This window comes from Girardinichthys multiradiatus, chromosome 3, assembly GCF_021462225.1.
Source record: "Girardinichthys multiradiatus isolate DD_20200921_A chromosome 3, DD_fGirMul_XY1, whole genome shotgun sequence".
Classification (NCBI taxonomy): Eukaryota; Metazoa; Chordata; class Actinopteri; order Cyprinodontiformes; family Goodeidae; genus Girardinichthys; species Girardinichthys multiradiatus.
The window spans coordinates 47,300,381-47,319,747 of NC_061796.1; the positions used below are offsets into that span (position 1 = coordinate 47,300,381).

The following is a 19,367-nucleotide window of genomic DNA, read 5'->3' on the forward strand; positions in this document are numbered from 1 at the left end:
GTTCCTGGTGCATGTTGGACTCTGGCAGGGCTGCCCTTTGTCACCGGTCCTGTTCATAACTTTTATGGACAGGATTTCTAGGTGCAGCCAAGGGCCGGAGGGGGTCTGGTTTGGGGACCAGTGGATTTCGTCTCTTCTTTTTGCAGATGACGTGGTCCTGCTGGCCCCATCTAGCCAAGACCTACAGCATGCGCTGTGGCGGTTCGCAGCCGAGTGTGAAGCAGCAGGGATGAGGATCAGCTCCTCCAAGTCCGAGGCCATGGTACTCGACCGGAAAAGGGTTGCTTGTCCTCTTCAGGTTGGAGGGGAGTTCCTGCCTCAAGTGGAGGAGTTTAAGTATCTCGGGGTCTTGTTCACGAGTGAGGGAAGAATGGAGCGGGAGATCGACAGACGGATCGGTGCGGCTGCCACAGTAATGGGGGCACTGTGCCGGTCCATTGTGGTGAAGAGAGAGCTGAGCCAAAAAGCAAAGCTCTCAATTTACTGGTCGGTCTATGTTCCTACCCTCACTTATGGCCATGAACTTTGGGTCATGACCGAAAGAACGAGATCCCGGATATAAGCGGCTGAAATGAGCTTCCTCCGTAAGGTGGCCGGGCACTCCCTTAGAGATAGGGTGAGGAGCTCGGCCATCCGGGAGGGGCTCGGAGTAGAGCCGCTGCTCCTCCACATCGAGAGGAGCCAGTTGAGGTGGCTCGGGCATCTATACCGGATGCCTCCTGGACGCCTTCCTTGGGAGGTGTTCCAGGCACGTCCCACCGGGAGGAGGCCCAGGGGACGGCCCAGGACACGCTGGAGGGACTATGTCTCTCGGCTGGCCTGGGAACGCCTTGGGCTCCCCCTGGAGGAACTGGAGGAGGTGTCTGGAGAGAGGGACGTCTGGGCGTCTCTGTTGAGTCTGCTGCCCCCGCGACCCAGTCCCGGATAAAGCGGAAGATGACGAGTACGAGTACCAAATAAAAGAAAGAAGATCCAGGCAGTTTGGAAGTGATTTGGTTCAGACAGTTTCACAGATAAACAAAGAGCTGCTTACTGATCCCAGCTGGTTATGCATTTAAAGGAACGGTTACATTGTGATTGATCAGTGGCCTTATGGTTAATGGTGAACTTATTTAAATGACATTACGTGTCTTACCTAACCATTGGTTCTAATATCCCCATCTATAGCCCCATCTCTGCTCTGCATGAGGACCAGAATGCTCCGTTTTTGGTTTTGGTTTTAAGACCTTAAGAATAGGATGTGATCAAAGACTTGTACACGTAGAAGTAGACAAACAGATATTTTTGGCAGTAAGACAATCTCCTAATTCCTTCAGTTCTGATTCGGTCCATTTGGGCCATGTTTTCTGGTTTCCTTATCTTCTCCAAACAAAGAAACACAGAAGTTCTAAGGCTGCAGTTTTTCCTTCTGGCGGCACGAGAAGTGATGAATCAAAAAAAGGGAAGCTGAGGTCTGTAGGTTGGATCTGCAGCAAACCTCATGTGGTGAATATTCTTCTTTTGTTGTGAAGTGAGTTTTCTGTGGTGAAAACCGGACTGTATTGCAAGTTATTAAAGCATAATTCAAAGGAAAACACTGACAGCCACTGCTACAGATCAAATTCTCCTGTGGTCACAGTGTTTGTTCTGGTGGGAGGAAGTGGGACATGACCTCAGCCTCTGGTGGCCACTAACGAGTAGATGGTCTGATCAGGTTCTTGCACTGCTTTTCTGTTAAAAAGCACAGAATAAATAAATCAAATTAGAAGATATTAACTGATAAGTGTCTCAGCTTGCTTCAATATCAGCACCTGGACCTAATGGCCTATTTACAGAACAACTGACACAGAACTGCAAAGTGTTGCTCAAAAGCTGAGTCAGACAACAGAGCTTAAAGCTTTAGTCAAAGCAGGATCTGGATGAATCTGTGAACCCAGATAAAGCCAGAAATCTCTAGACAAAGTGTAATGAAACATTTCGGTTTGGCTGGAGGCTTCTGTTTAAACTGTTTTTCTTTTTTGCATTTTGCTGCTTTTAGCAAAGATTAAATCCTGTGGGCTCTCACACTTTTAGAGACCAGAGGAAACAGATGAGGAGCTGAAACATCTGCATGTCCAACCTGTTCCAATTGTTGTGTTTGAACTTGATGGAGGCGTAACTGGTCTCCTCGGCCTCTTGGCTGGTTTGCCGCCTCTGACTTCCTGCTTCCTCCTGATGAGGCATCAGGATGCTGCTGTAGATGTTATCAGCATTCTGTTGACCACACAGAAAAACATGGTTAATAATGAGGAACAGGCTGTTCCAGCTGATCTGCATCACATCCAGTCTAATACGAAATGAGTAACATTTGGACCAGAGGCATCATTGGTTCTCAATCATTCTGAGCACAACATCTTTTCCATTCCTAACTTTTATTTCTCTTTAAACATCTTTCTGATGGTTGCTTTTATATTATTATTATTTTTTAATTTATCTTATTTTTAACCTTTGTTAACTTATTGTATTATTTTATTTTATTTTTGCAAACAAAACTCTGGCATCAAACCCCCAGTCAGTCATGGGAAATGGCTCCTCATATTGGGCCTGGTTCAGGTTCTGCTGGAGGTTTCTTCCTGTTAATGGGAATTATTCTTTTCCACTGTCACCACATTCATGCTCAGTATGAGGGATTGCAGCAAAATGATTCAATGCAATCGGCCGATTTCTATAATTTATATAAATTACATGTATTCCTATTGAGATGACATTGGTTGGGAATTGATACTATACATAAATAAACCAAAATCAACAGAATTTTGCAAAGTGTGGTTTTGGTGAATAAATCTGACCATTAAAGCTTTTAATAGATCTATGATGTTTCTGGAGAAACAACGACTGAAATCCCAATGAGAACAGCATCTGTGTCCCGTTTCGTTTAACATCTGGATGGTTAGGTCCTCAACTCCGTTTTCATGTGCAGCACTTTTCAAACAATTAGACATTTCTAAGTACTTTACAGGACAGAAACAAAGCTGAAAGGTTCAAACAAACAATTATAAAAGATCAAATTAACAGTATTTAAAAATCTATTTACAAAAAGCAATAAAATCCAAGCCAACACAAAACTGTAATAAACAGGCAACTGGCATCAAATGTCGACGGATAATTTACTTACTGCACTCCTCAAGTCATTGCATTGATGCATACAAGCTTGTTGGCAACATTAAACAAAATTATTTTGGTAAAATAAAATAAAGTTTTGCCAGATTTTTAACAAAGGACCCGTTCAGGAGTGGAGGAGGTCCATTTATTGAGCTGCAGAGAAAGCAGGTTTAACAGTGTGTGATTCTTCTGTCTGCAGGGCATCTGACTAACTTTCAATTATCTTCTATAATCTGAGATTTTTATATTAGATCAAGCTCTGCCTTGCAGGAGTTGGCTCTGAATCATGCATTAAAAATAAATCATAAAAACAGTCCTATAAATCATTTAAATGACATTTATTTGTAACTGTGAATCTGCACCAATCTGAACCAATAAGAATGTTCAAAACATTGAAAAACAAGGTCAGAAAGGCATGTATAATGGAGGGTGTTTGCAGGACTAAGGAGCAGACAGGAGCGTGGCAGCTGCATGGTGAGTATAAATGGAGAACAGGCGTGGAGCAGGTAACCAACAGGAGGATCCGGTAGCGAGCAATGAAAACCAGACTGTACATATACACTGGGAAGAGAGAAGAAAGGTGGGGCTAAATAGGTGGGAGCAATCAGGAGGATTTGAAACACAGCTGGAATCAAAGAAGGAGAGAAAGCTGAGGAAGGAGAGAACATGGCCAGAAAAACCAGGAAGGAACACAGAGGCACTAAGAACAGAGGAACAAACAGACATCTAGAGAAATCTAAAACTCTGGTTCTGCACACAGGAGCCGAGAATCTTGGACCCAGTCTGAGGAAAATAATCAAAGTGAATCTCTCCGTGAACATGGAGACCACACTGCTTTAAAAAGCAGTGGATGAAGGAGCCATAGTGTAATAACAGACGCCCCCTGGGTCAGTGGTAGACCAGGAGCTCCACATACAGAGGCAACAGTCCCTGGGTTCGATTCCTGACCCGGCCCATTTAATGCATGTCTTCCCTGTCAAGCTACTCACAAATCAAGGCTAGCCACAAAATCTTTAAAAGACAAAAAGTCACCTTCATTTCCGTTTCTCCACCCACAGTGTTCGGACCCTCTGGTGCTGTTCGCTTCCTGTAACAGTGAAAGGTTTTAAGGTTTTGAGGTTAAAATGGAAACAAGCAGACAAATGTCATCAAAGTTCTTTAATTGCTTCAGCAGATGTTTCTTCACAAAAAGAAAATGTGCCAAATTGAGCAGAACTTTGTCTGATTGAAAAAAATATTTGCTCAAATCAATTACTTTAATAAAACAAATGTTTGGATGGACAAATTGACTGAGGTACCTTTTAACGATGAAGATGACGAGTATGAGGGTGATGATCAGCAGCAAGACTCCGAACATCACGCCAGCAATCAGATGCAGGTCAGGGGCTGGAAAACCCAGAGGAGAGAGAAGTGGAGAAGTTTTTACCATCATCATTCAGGGTCACATGAAACAAGAAAACTTCTAATCTAAACAACTGAAACTGTTTCTGAAGGATTTTATTTCAATCAGAGGGAATTTGGAGAAAATGGAAACAAAAATGAGTCAATGACTGTTGGAAACAAAGTAATTCATGTATAGCTTTAAAATAAGAATATTGTGAACATTTTCAATATTTTTTGTCCCTCTTTTCAAAAAGTGAAGCTCATCTATTATATAGATTCATCAGACATATAGTTAAATGTTTCAAGCCTTTATTTCTTGTAATTTTGATCATTCTGGTTGTTAGCAGAAGGAAGCATGAAGTGCTCTAAAATGTCCTGGTAGATGGCTGAGGTGACTGTGGACTTCAGAAAACCCGGTGGACCAGAACCAGCAGCTGGCACCCCAAACATTCACGAAACCTTCAGCCTGGACTTCAAGCAACGTGGATTCTGTTCTCTACTCCTCCTCCAGACTCTGGAGGTTTGATTTCGAAATAAAATGTAAACTTTAAACTTTACTTTTATTTGAAAAGAGGACTTTGGACCACTGTGCAACAGTCTGGTTCTGTTTCTCCTCAGTCCAGTTTGGATGCTTGTAGCCCATGTGTCAGATCCATCTGTGCGCAGTGGATCTTGATGCGCTCGTCCACTCCTTGTGAAGTTCCCATTCATTTTAGAATGGACTTTGCTTGACAATCCTCTCAAGGCAGCGATCATCCCTGTTGCTGGTGCATCTTTTCCTACCACAGTTTTTCCTTTCACTCAATTTCCTATGAATTTCATTGTTTTCAGTACCTGTAAGCCATATTCATCAAAATAATGAGAAATTAAGGCTTGAAATATTTCAGTCTATGTTCAATGAATCTATATAATACATGAGTTTCACTTTCTGAATCAAGGAACAGAATTATTCAAATGTTTTTAGAAGTGCTTGTATTTGCTGTTTGTGTCAGAGGTAGTGTTGTTGTAGGGAAGCCGTGTTTGATTTCTTTCTGAAAATGTCTACAGATAAAACCAGAACCAACCTTCCTCTGCTGCCTCCACCTGCAGGCTGAACGCCTCTGACCGGGTCCCCCCGTTACTTCTCAAAGCACAGGTGTAGTTCCCAGAATCCTTTGCTGTCAAAGGGCTCAGCTGGAGGGTGGAGCCGTTCTCTGAGAGGGCGTAGCCATCTTTTAGCCAGGTGACCTCCAGGTGATTGAAAGTACAGGATGAAGTGGTGCATTGCAGTGAGACTGTTTGTCCGCTGCTGAACTCTCTATTGCTACTGGAGATGTTTATCCTCATTTTCACCAGGTCTAAATGAAAAGTTCTCATTCATTTTCATTGTCACCACTGATTATTATCTGTGTCGGAATGTGATGTGTTGATCTTACCAAAAACTGTGATGACGACTCCAGTTGAGTTTGTAAAGTGTCCCTCAGAATGATTAGCTTCCATCCTGAAGCGAAAGGTTGCATTATCTTGCATCCCAACGCCTCTGATCTGCAACGTGCATTTTCCCTCCAGGTCTCCCTGGTACCAATACCGAGGCTCGTTGTTTGCTGAATCGCTGTCATAAAGAGACGGGGTTGTTCCCTGACAGATAAGATGATTCTTGCACCAGCGAGCTCTGATGATCTTCAGAGGAACTTCTCTCATACCATTATGAAAAGATTTTTTAGGTGTGAAGGAGCAGGGCAGGGTGACAGTTGATCCTGTCACTGCACAGGTAGATGCAGCCTGGTACTGAATCATTTGGGCCGCAGCTCCTGAAAAAATACATGGATTTAGCACAAAAACCTATGAAACCATCTTGTTTTCTGAAGAAAAACAATGTATTAAGTTTTTCCTGGGCTGCACTGTGGTGTCACTGTTGCCTTGTAGCAAAAAGGTCCTGGGTTCGAATCCCAGCCTGAGGTCTTTCTGCATTGAGTTTGCATGTTGTAATGTAAATGAATTGGTTCTCTCCTGGTACTCCAGCTTCCTCCCACAGTCCAAAAAGATGAGTATTAGGTTATTTAGCCAATCTAAATTTCCCTTAGAAGTGAGTGTTGTTGTTTATTGTATTTAGCCAAGTTTTAAAAATGATTAAGAGCGATTGAGGCGCACTAAGATCTGCTTAAAGTCTGGTAAACGTCTCTGGAGAGATGTCCTTTTCACTACAAAATAAAGGGAAGGCAATACGCTTGGTTGATAAAAGGCAAATACTTGGTGTTGCAGCTAAGAAAATCTGATTTCTTTTTTGCGGCACTAGAGGCCTTTTTTTTCATTTTTCGATAGTAAGTAGACAGGAAAGAGGGGAGAGACATTCGGCAAAGGTCGCCATGTCCAGGACTCCAACCCAGGACAGCTGCACCGAGGACTATAGCCTTTAACATATGGTTGCGCACTTTAACCCCTACACCACCAGCACCGCACCCAGAAGGTCTGATTTCTTGTTATAAATTTGTTATCATTAAAAATGAAAAGTCTCCTTCTGCATCAACCATCCGAGCTGGGCGGGGGGCAAGTTTGCACAAAATGAGTCCAGGGGCCATAAATGGCCCACGGGCCTTACTTTGGACACCCCTAATGTAAACAAACTATTTGTAATTTGATCATCATAGTCATAAACATTGTGTCTGGATTTGGTTTAACTGATGAGAAATAAAGCTAATAATTTTAGCTCAACTTAATGACAACTTCTGGTCAGAGTGTGAAATGTCTGCAGAAAATGTCCGATTTGAACATTTCCAACCCCAAACGGCTGACAGGATCTCTAACATTAACAATATATAATATAGATAAATTGATCTGAGCTCTAATATCTTGTGTGTTTGGCTGCCTGTTTGTTTGTTCTTAACATCTGCACCGGGTCCCTCTCCAAAGGACTTTTAGCAGTGATATGAGCAAATAGCTGACCAGCAAATGTTAACATGTTTCTGGGTTGCCCAGGTGATTAAATGATAACCTGTCCAGAATGTTCTGTACCTCTCGGTCACGGAACTCTGGGGTTTGGATCCGGAACAGACCCTAAATGGGTAAATAGATGCATGTTTCTTTAAATCTGTTACCAAGCAAAGAATTACAGATTTAACCAGACTAATTAAGACAACATGCATGAAAAAGAATCAAACTCAACCATAATCCTGATTAAGTTTCAAAAATGGATTAAAGTTCATTGGTTCATGTGTTACTTTCATGCAGAATATTTAATTATGTTTCACTCAGATCTCCTTGAGACGTACAGTAAACAGTAAGTTTTATGATAACTATGTACAACAATAACCCATTTTTGAAATTCTAGATCTGATGGTTGTTTTATGTTTAATGGATAAAGCAGGGCAGAGAGTCATTTTAAACTTTTCTTTGGTCAGTTTGTTGTGTGAAGGATGGTGCTGTGTGAGCAGTTCTGGGCGGGTTTCTCCGCACCCCAGACCCACACAACACAACACAAGATGAATGTTGAAATAATCAGACTTACAAAACTGCATGAGAACGAGAGAGACAACATGTCCGGTGTAATGTGCCATGTTACCAATGAGGTAAAAACCCGGCACTCGGCTGGTCTCGGTGAGGATAAAAACCACAGAAAAAGCTCATAATGGACAATGATCAGAACCTACTGCCCCTACAGCCATGCTGACCCCTCAAAGTCCCACATCCACATGCCCAAGCCTGCACACATCCATGCACTAACCTCCAGATCATCAGAAAACACGATTTTCAGAACCAAAGGACATATGGACGGTTGGCACAGGGAAAGCAGGAATCAAACTCACAACTTTTTGGATTACATGATTAACTACTCTTCTCGCTGAGGTATCACTGCCCCAGCCAGACCAGAAACCAGCACCTGTGGACTTACAGCTGAACTTTATCCTTCACATAAAGTCTCTAAACCTGCCTCTGGTTGTAAAAGGACAGAATTTAAAATGCTGCTAGTGGTCCATAAGGCACAGAATGACTCGGGCCAAAACCCATTTCAGAGGTACTGATCAGGTTTTAAGCAGACATCTTCACTCAGTGTTTCCAGAACCAGAACCAAACCAGGGAAGGCAGCCTTTAGTTTCTATGCTCCTCAGCTCAGAAACAAACTGCCTGTTATTTTAAACCAGGACTGAAAATATGACTTTACTGCAGCTTTATGAAACAGACCAAAGCTTATTTTACCAGTTTAATACTATCAACCCTGCCTGCGACTGTGGCTCAGTAGAAGCTCGATTGCAGTTTGCTCCTGACACATGTTGATGTGCCCCTGGGCAAGGCACTTCACCCCAAGTTGCCAACCGATATCAGTATGAATATCGGTTGAAGCACTGCGCTGATCAGCTGTCTCCAGTCTTCAGACATTTTTAACACCTCACTGGAGACATGTCATGTTCCAGCCTGCTTCAAGTCCTCCACCATCGTCCCTGTTCCCAAGAAGCCAAGGACCACAGGGCTTAATGACTTCAGACCCGTCGCCCTGACCTCTGTGGTGATGAAGTCCTTTGAGCGCCTTGTGCTCTCACACCTAATAGACATCACCGACCCCCTCCTGGACCCCCTGCAGTTTGCCTACAGAGCCAACAGGTCTGTAGATGATGCAGTCAACCTAGCCCTTCACTTCATCCTCCGGCACCTGGACTCCACAGGAACCTATGCCAGGATCCTGTTTGTGGATTTCAGCTCTGCCTTCAACACCATCGTCCCAGTTCTGCTACAGGAGAAGCTCTCCCAGCTGAGTGTGCCCGACTCCACCTGCAGGTGGATCACTGACTTCCTGTCTGACAGGAAGCAGCGCGTGAGGCTGGGGAAGCACGTCTCTGACTCCCTGACCATCAGCACCGGTTCCCCCCAAGGCTGTGTTCTCTCTCCTCTGCTCTTCTCCCTGTACACCAACAGCTGCACCTCCAGTCACCAGTCTGTCAAGCTTCTGAAGTTTGCGGACGACACCACCCTGATCGGACTCATCTCTGATGGTGATGAGTCCGCGTACAGATGGGAGGTGGACCGTCTGTTGGACTGGTGCAGCTAGAACAACCTTGAGCTCAACGCTCTAAAGACAGTGGAGATGGTTGTGGACGTCAGGCAGAACCCAGCCCCACCTGCCCCCATCACCCTCTGTGACTCCACAATTGACACTGTGGAATCTTTCCGCTTCCTGGGAACCATCATCTCCCAGGATCTCAAGTGGGAGCCAAACATCAGCTCCCTCATCAAGAAAGCCCAGCAGAGGATGTTCTTCCTGCGGCAGCTGAAGAAATTCAACCTGCCAAAGACTATGATGGTGCACTTCTACACAGCCATCATCGAGTCCATCCTCACCTCCTCCATCACCATCTGGTACGCCGCTGCTACAGCCAAGGATAAGGGCAGGCTGCAGCGTGTCATTCGGTCTGCTGAGAAGGTGATTGGCTGCAGTCTACCGTCGCTCCAGGAACTGTACACCTCCAGGACCCTGAAGCGGGCAGGGAAGATTCTGGCTGATCCCTCCCACCCCGGTCACAGACTCTTTGAGACTCTCCCCTCTGGCAGGAGGCTGCGGTCCATCAGGACCAAAACCTCATGCCACAAGAACAGTTTTTTCCCATCTGCCACCAGCCTTGTTAACAAAGCCCAGAAACCACCCTGACACTCTCCCTTTCCCCCACACCCCCCCTTTTTTGCTGACAGGACACCTGTAACCTGTAACTCTATGTGTTACATTAACGCTCAGCTTGGACTCCTGCTTTACTTGCACAATGATCATCTGCACTGTTGTATTGCTCTTGCATCTTATACTGCTCTATATTTACTCTCACTCACTTAAAACTGTGCACATATATTTATATTATATTGTAGATATGTTTATACTGTTTAATTTGTATTGTATTGCACCGACTACGCCAAAACAAATTCCTTGTATGTCCAAAAACGTACTTGGCAATAAAGCTTTTCTGATTCTGATTCTGATTCTGATTCTGATGAATGTGTGCACATTTGTGAGAGTAAATGGGTGAATGTGTCTCTAGTGTAAAGACTTTTGAGTTGTCAGTATTACCAGAAACTTTATAGTATATTCAGCCCATCTACCGTTTCTTAGCCATTCATTTATTTCATTCATTTATTTTAAAATTACATTTTACTGTTATGAATGAATGAATGAATGTTTCTTCTATTTCTGTATTTTATGCATTTCTCTGAATCCCATTTCTCTTTTTGGGCATTTCCTTTTTTTTTTCTGGTTAGCACTTTAAATGATCTAGTGTATGAATAGTTGTAGCTAATCTCCATGTAATAATAATCAGCGTTCAGTAAACGCTGATTATTAGTGTTAGAGATACTACCTCTGCTGTTTTTTAAAACTTCAGATTCTGCAACAGAAATTGTTTGAACAGGTCTTAAAATCCTTCGTTTTTCGTGCTGTTTTTTAAAGCAACAGTTCAGCATGATAAAACTTCATGTCAGTCTTACCTGCCAGAAGGAACATGAAGCTCCAGAGAACCTTTTTATCATGAGGTACCATCCTGAGATTTAGCCTCGATCTCTGTGCGCCGTCAGAAAAGTAACCAGGGATTGTGAAACGTACTGTCCTCACTCTCCAACTTCCTCTTTTGATTCGTTTCAGTAAATTGAATCAAACCAGCCTCTCCAACGTTAACGCTGCTTTTCTAAAAAACAGAAACTGTTTGTACACCATGTTAAAAAATAAAATGAGCTTCAGGAAGAGATTTTATCCACTTGTTTCAAGTTAACTATGTGACAGTACAGTCACATGTTATAGATCTTTATACTCATTTAAAGTAAAGCCACAACAATACTTGACAATAGTTTAGATCAACAACAGAGAAACCAAGCAGCTACTGATTCAAATGAACTGCTGACCATCAGAAAGCTGCTGAAGAAGCCTCAGAGTCACAAGTATGACGTCTGTACATCTGTAACTCTCTTATATTTTCATTTATTTGTATTCTTTTTAATTAATCCAAACACAATGACTGTCATTGTGATGTTATTTTATGGCTCTGATGCAGGCAAAAAAAACACACACAGACACGTGTTGAACAGTTAGAATGGTTTATGAAGAAACACAAACGGAGGACTTTATGATTTCTGCACCTGATCAGGAAGAACACTGAAGGGAGAAGGTATTAATAGGAGGTAGGTTATTCTTGAATGTGGAAAATGCTGAAGGATCGGAGGTGTCGCATAATGTTTGTGGATGAAGGTGGAAGTCCAGGAAAGGTGACTAACTCTGAGGTTGACAGGTTTGGAGGGTTGAGGAGCAGCGAGGAGACTAAGAGCAGTGGCCTGAGGAAGAGTCTTCTAGGAAGTCCTCAAACTGGAGGAGCACCAGCACAGAGGTAGGAACCAAATGCTGGCTGTTGGGACAGGACCCTGGGAGCAAGGAGGTAAAGATAAGGTCAATAATAGAATTTTCTATGAAGGAGTCATCAAGACCTGGCCTGATTACCACGCTATGTGATCAAACGATCTAATGTCTCGGGGATTCCTGCTCCTCTTAAGCACCTCCTGATGATCCTGATGAACTACAGCTGCAGGGCCTGCCAGTTGCACCCTGCTGGAGAACAGTGAGAAGACCACAGAGAGGCGTCACACAAACCTGCACACAATGACACACTTTGGATTCCTACTTAATCTGGAAAAATAGTCTACTGCTGTATAAAAAGACACTTTTTGCCTGGCAGAATTGGAGGCAGATCCTTTAGTTATCAGGCTCCTCTCCTGTGGAACCAGCTCCCAGTTTTAGTCCGTGAGGCAGACACCCTGTCTACTTTTAAGGCTAGGCTTAAAACTTTCCTTTTTGATAAAGCTTATAGTTAGAGTGGCTTAGTTTATCCTGAGCTATCTTCCTTATTTTTTACCTCCGTCTTCTTCCCTCCCTGTTGGTTGGAGTAAGGGGGAGTCAGGTTTAGCCTAAACCGGCTCAGTTATGGTTGAGGTCCAAACACACCCTCCAATTCTGGTACCTGTATGACCCCTTCTCTTTTCCAATGGTTATAATCAGTCTGACAGAGGGAGGTATCCCAATCCTTGTGGTTTTTAGTATAACAATGACCATCAGTGGGACCCTTTGTGGGGTTCCTTGAAACGACATTGTTGTAAATAAGCGCCGTTTAACTAAATAATCTGAACTGAAACTATCTTGTAGTTATGCTGCTATAGGCTTAGGCTGCTGGAGGACATAACGACCACTTTCACCCTCTTCGCTACATTCTCACACTACTCTCCAATTTTGCATTATTTGCTGTTATTTCAGCTTTTAACTTTGTTCTCTCTTTTCTCTTCCTAGAAGCTACACCTGGCCTGACTCTGTGTCTACCTGTGACACCTTTCTGGAGAGAGGCATCGTCCGAGCTTCTGCTGGCAACAACTTAATGCTCACCTTCTACAGATGATCCACATGGCCCTGTCTTTCAGTGTTTAACCCTTTCTCTCTCCTAGACATGGCTACTGACTGAGCTTCTACTGTGACTAACTCTATGTGCTCTCTTTCAGACTCTAACCTTGAAAACTGGCTCAGAGTTCATCTGCTTAGCTGTCTTTCTCTCCTATGTGAAGCCACTGAAAGAGCTACAGCTATTAATGTTTAACTTTCCTTCCCATAGAAAGTACTCCTGGATCAGTGCTTCTTTGTTCTCTTTGTGTCTCTGCTCTGTTCTCTCAAACCTCCAGTCGGTCGTGGCAGATGGCCGCTCACACTGAGCCTGGTTCTGGTTCTGCTGGAGGTTTCTTCCTGTTAAAAGGTAGTTTTTCCTCTCCACTGTCGCTACATGCATGCTCAGTATGAGGGATTGCTGCAAAGTCAACACCAGTGACTGTCCACTGTCTCTACATGCTCATCCAGGAGGAGTGAATGCTGCAAGTCACTGACTGGATGCAATCTGCTGGGTTTCCTTAGATAGAAAAACTTTTTATCCAATTTGAATAAATAACTGAATCTGACTGAACTGTTTGATAGTTAGGATTAATTGGAATGTATGAACCTGACTTGGAATCTGTATGATAGGATTGAATTGACTTGGTAAAGAACATTTTCTGTAAATGTTTCCGTTAGTTAGTGGTTGTATTGTGTTTAGTTATCCTGTTGTTTTGTAATGGTCTGATCAGCCTTAAATAAACCCTGTTAGGTCAGTTAGGTTTTGTCTGTGCCCTCAGTTGGTTTGTTCAGCTCACAGTTTTGTTTCTCTGACTTCTTTTCAGAAACGTTCCTCTTTAAGCTTCTTTGGCTTTTTACCCCATGATGATGTGGACTTCAACATACGTGAAGCTGCAGTTCCCTGCTTCACACCTACTCAGCAAATCAAACACAACTGGTATCAGCTGATTTAGCTATACTATGAAGATTTTAAAGTTTAGGTCTTCCAAAGTTCAACCTTCAAGCCACATTACCTAAATCTAGTGTTAGAGCTCAGTAACTAATGCAAACGTTGGATATTTCAGCCAGTAAGAGTCGCTACGTTTTACTGCTTAGTGTCTGTAAAGATACGACATCTGCAAGACAGATTAATGGAAGCTTCAGTTCATGCTTTTTACCCAGCAGTTACCCCCAGAGGAGCTGGAGGAGGTGTCTGGGGAGAAGGAAGTCTGGGCATCTCTGCTTAGTCTGCTGCCCCTGTGACCCAGTCTCAGATAAGCGGAAGACGAACCACTGAGCCATATTTTTTTGCTTTCACTCTATAACAGCCTCAGGCTCACCAATCCATTAAACTTTGTTAAATACAGCAAGGGCTTTCAAAGAAAGTTCTCGTTTTTACTGGAACTAAACTAAAAACTTTTTCTAGACCAAGAAAATAGGAAACATTCAACCCAAAAAGTTAGGAAACTGTTTACCTTTCTTTTATTAAGGCAAACAGCTGATAATCTTTTTCAAACCTATAATAATTTGTTTTTTTTTCCTTTGTTTCATTAAAAAAATGCCTGTTTAATTTATTGCTCAGCAGCTAAAAAGAAAATAATTTAAAAAACATTTTTTTGTGTGTTTTTAGTTGGGAATTAAAAAATAATTATGGCCCCTAAGATCTTCCAACTTGCTAATTTGGGCCTGGAATGCAAAAAGTTTGGACACCACTGATCTATCCTTGTACCTGACCAGGCTCTGGAAAGGAAATGGGATGCAAATTAATCTTAACTGGAAGTTTTGTCTTAAAGAGGAACATGTCCTTTACAGACCCAGACCAACTCTTTGGGAATAGCCTTACTGAAGCTGAAATTATTATTTACAGGCTTTGAATGTACAACATTTGACATTTTGACAAAGATTCAAATAATTTTAAGTAGTCTTTTGTGTTTACTGGAGCACCTGTTACAGCTGACCATCACCTGAACACCTTCATGTTTTCTGTAAATGTGCAGAAAATGATCTAAATGCAACATGACCATTAAAGCTGCTGATATTCTGAGGCTCTTAAAGATGAAGACATCGGTCCTTCCTCTCAAGCCTCTTTATCAGTTTCCTTACATGAACCCAGAACACGTGCGTTTCCAGGCAGCTCAGGTTTTATTGAGCATGCAGCTTCCTGTGCTGGCAAGTTGTTTCACAAGTCAGACCTGAAAGCGGAAGAAGTGTCATGATTAACCTGTGTCAGGTGTTTCCTCTTCACTTCCCGGTTCTTTAGTTGCTGCAGTTCTAGTTTATTTATATTAGATTAGGTTCATGCTTCATTCTATTTATGTTATTTATTATATTTAACTCCAAATAAAAATTGTATTTTACAAACTACACATTTTGTTTTCAGACTAAATACTTCCAAGTTAAATGTATTCATTAGTTTTTGTTGGTCCTTCCTCAGGAGTAACACACATCCCTGTTTTATGTCATTGTGATTAAATTATATAGCGGATATTTTTCTAAAAAGTAACCTAATTGGTCAAATTGAATGGAAACAGAACACAAACAGGTGCTCACTGTTGTCCTCTGCTGGACTTCTCATGTTAAAGTGTGTGGCTTCTCAGGTTTAGTTGTTGTCATGGAAACAAATCTGTTTAAACTACAGGTCAATATGAGCCTCAAGTTCTGACTTTAAATATTCAGGATTTTGGACTAGATTTAATAAAAACTGAAATAAACCCACCGGACACTTTGTTTTTTGCCTTCATCCAAACTGGAACACAGAATGTTCTGAAGATCCACATTTTAGGCTCTTTTAATCCGACCAGATTTGTATGCTAACTTTTTAGGGATGAATGCTACCATTTAAATTTATCAGCAGTTTTCCTTCTGAAACTGTCCTGTCTGGTGGTTTCGGTAAACGCCAACATAAAGAATGAGGCTAAGACGCTGAGTTGTAATATTTAAGGTTTGTTTATTGGCTGTAATGGTTCTTTGTTGCGGGAAGCAGCTCCAGGAGACCTCTGGTAGGTCTGAGGTCAACAGGAGGAGCGGAGGTTGATCTGAGTTCTGTTGGAAGTCAATGGGCTGGGTGAGCCGAGTGAAGAGAGAGGTTACGTGCAGCAGCTGGAGACCTGAAAGGTTTTTTGTGGATAACTTGAGGAAGGCTGACAAGAGGCATGGAGGGAAGTAACAGCAGCTGAAGAGGCTGCACCACACAGGGATGAACAATCAGGCAGCCCTGCAGCCAACCAGCCCAGACGAATGTTAACTAACTCTTAAATCCCAGCAAGCATCTCAACATGCTTCGCGGCTCATTCTCAGCACTGCTGGGACTATTTCACATCACCACAATGAGCACCTGGTGAGGAGCCTCATCCAACCCCTCACTGTCCAACCTGCTACGGTGTGTCCACAGTGGTCACAGCCACCTGCTGGAGGACAGAGCCGATGCCTCATCCTGGCCCTGATGCGGGCCTCAACGCTGTTCTGATGGGAACTGGAGCCCAGTTTCACATCTCCATTCTCAGATCCATGTTCCTGTCCATATGTGAGCGCTGGGTCACTGAAGTGAGGTCACGTGACATCATCAGGTCTCCATGTTTCTCCTACAGGAGAAGGAACATCAGCTGATGACTTGATGATGACCGTCCTGTCCTAGACCTCTAGGATGGAACAGCAGTTGGGTTTTTTGCTCATTAAAACTTCTCCACAGTCATCACAGTCAAATAAACCCAAATATTTAACATTCATTTAGTGTTTTTCTTCTTTACACATGTCAGTTCAAAGGTCAGGATTTGTAATATTGTTCAGTTAATAATAGGAACCAGTGAACATGTTTGAACTTTGACTTGGATCCTGCGCTCCACTACCCTGATGTTTCCAAACACACATCTGAACCCTGAAGAAAACAATAGTTTCCTTTATCACATTAGACATAATTCAATAAATAGATTAGATGATTACCTAAATATTTCATTAATTACTTTGTAAGCAAATACATTTAAATCTATTAATAATAATTAAACATATACCTATAAAGAGGGCTGTATGGTGTCACAGTTGGTAGCACTTCTTGCCTTGCAGCAAGAAGGTCCTGGGTTCGATTCCCAGCCGGGGGTCTTTCTGCATGGAGTTTGCATGTTCTCCCCGTGCATGCATGGGTTCTAACTGGGTACTCTGGCTTCCTCCCACAGTTAAAAGACATGCCTGTTAGGTTAATTGGTTAATTGGTAAATTGCCCTTCTGTGTGTGAGTGTGTATGGTTGTTTGTGTGTTGCTCTGCGATGGACTGGCAACCTGTCCAGGGTGGATCCCGCCTCTTGCCCATAGACTGCTGGAGATAGGCACCAGCTGCCCCACAACCCACTATGGAAGAAGTGGTAGAAAATGACTGGCTGACCTATAAAGAAACTGACCTATTAATTTCACTGTTAATTATTTCATGGCACTCTGCAGCACAAGCATGATACAACCCTCAATGCAATATTTTCTTTTATTATTATTGTTAGGTAGTCGTTTTTTTATCCCGTTTGTGTGAATAGTGCTTGTTACTTAGGTGAAGGTGTTTGGACCAGAATGGTGGCATGTCAGAATTATATGGCTTCAATAAATCTTCACATATATAATTAAGAGCAAGTTTGTGTTTATTTCGTGCAAGAGGGATTTATCTGTCAAAACTAGGTTAAAGTTCCCCAAGATGGTTCTATTCTCCATTCCCAATCCTTCTCTGCAGCAGCACACCTGGTTATATTTTTCTCCTCTGATGGAAATAGTGTTTATTAAAAATGGATGCTTGGAGAGTGGACAGTGGGTCATTCTGCCGGGGGTAAATTACTGCAGCCAAGGAATGAATATTTACTGTAATTTGAATGAAATCCTGTCTTAACTTTGTGAATATTTAGCTGGGTCACAGCCTGCTTGGTGTCTGATATATTCACTCTTTAATCCAGAAACACAAACCCAGGAATCAGTCAAGTCCTGAGAACCAGAACACAGCAGGCGGTGCACAGGCTGAACTGAGAACCAGAACACAGAACAAGTCCTACAGATCAGGACCTTTCTTGGACCTGTAGACATAAAATTGTTAGATTTGTGAATGTTTTGCTGTGTTTGACATCAAACGTGAAAAGAATTGTTACCATAAAAATCTGTCACCATCTCTCCCCGTCTGCTGCAGGTCAAGATGACCAACCTGAGTTTGACCATTCAGAGACACTTAGAGCCACTGAAAGAGACAAGAAGGCTGAGGATGTTCATGAGGCCAGTCTGAGGAGGTCCAACCAGCCAGCCAACAGCTCTATAAATGCTTCAGTACCCAGGAACACACAGGTAACTCAGTGAAGCATCCACTTAAATCTCAAAAATCCGTCCACAAGCTTCCTTTAATGACGGTTTTCACTCTAGACTTGAGAGACCGAAGATAAAGACGGAACCACCGACCACTGTCAGGCTTTTAAAGGTAAAACCAACCCAGAGGTGTGTGGGAACGTTTACTGCAGAATGCAATGACCAGGAGTGTAAAGAAGAAGCTCTACCAGAGGAACATGTTCCTGCAGCTTGTGTGAATTTAGACCAGAACACATCAGGAAATCGGATCCAGATTTGTTCTGGTCCAACATCTGAGAGTTACAGATCAGAAGACATGGGAGGATATATACCTCCATTTGAGATCAACCTTGAAAATAAAATAAATGTAGGAACTGGACCCCGAAAACTGATGTGCAACATGAAACAAACACAGAACAGAGATACATTTTTATAAAAATACACTACCGGTCAAATGTTTTAGACACACGTTCTCATTTAACGGTTTTCTTTATGTTTATGACTATTTCCATTGTACGTAGATTCTCACTGAAGGCATCAAACTGTTAATGAACACATATGGAATTATATAGCAAACTAAAACTTGTAAAGGAAATTTAAATATGTTTTATATTTTAGCTTCCTTAAAGTATCCGCTCTTTGCTGTGATGACTGAAATATGAACCTTTGACCTTCTCTCAATGAACATCTGTGAAGTTCTTTTAAGACTCTTTGATAAACCATTTCAGGTGACCACCTCATGAAGCTCATGGAGAGAACGCCAAGAGAGCGAAGCAGTGATCAGAGCGAAGGGAGGCTTTTTGGAAGAATCTAAAATATAAAAAATGTTCAGAGTTATTTCACACTTTTTGTTTACTACATTTTTCCATGTGTTTTCATTCATCCTTTTGATGCCTTTGGTGAGAATCTACAATGTAAATAGTTATGAAAATAAAGAGTCCCACTGAATGAGAAAGTGTATCTAAAACTTCTGTTTTGTAGTGTATTCCCACAAATTATATTCACTTTAATGGTGTGGATTACCTCTTCCTGCAGGTTTGAGCTCAGCTCCTCATTATTTCGGACTGCAGAAGAAATTTGGATGAGATGAGGACCCTCGTTCTGTCCTACAACAGATTCAGTTCAGAGCAGATCATGAGGTTCTCCAACAGAAACATAGGAACTGGTGTGTCCGTCAGAAGGAGCTGAAGCAGCTCTGCTCAAGCTGCAAACAGCAGAA

At 42.4% G+C, this 19,367-nt stretch overlaps 1 protein-coding gene across 1 annotated transcript; it reads right to left on the reverse strand.

Annotated features, from left to right (window-relative positions):
* Nucleotides 1-858: 858 nt before the first annotated feature.
* LOC124866176 (V-set and immunoglobulin domain-containing protein 2-like) lies at nucleotides 859-11,040 on the reverse strand. Its single transcript, XM_047361856.1, has 7 exons — nucleotides 10,942-11,040; nucleotides 5,919-6,293; nucleotides 5,568-5,840; nucleotides 4,419-4,506; nucleotides 4,153-4,207; nucleotides 2,099-2,232; nucleotides 859-1,710 (listed from the first exon to the last, which is right to left on the reverse strand). Exons 1-7 carry the CDS (start codon nucleotides 10,991-10,993, stop codon nucleotides 1,653-1,655), a joined length of 1,035 nt encoding a protein of 344 aa, XP_047217812.1. The 5' UTR covers nucleotides 10,994-11,040; the 3' UTR covers nucleotides 859-1,652.
* Nucleotides 11,041-19,367: the final 8,327 nt, after the last annotated feature.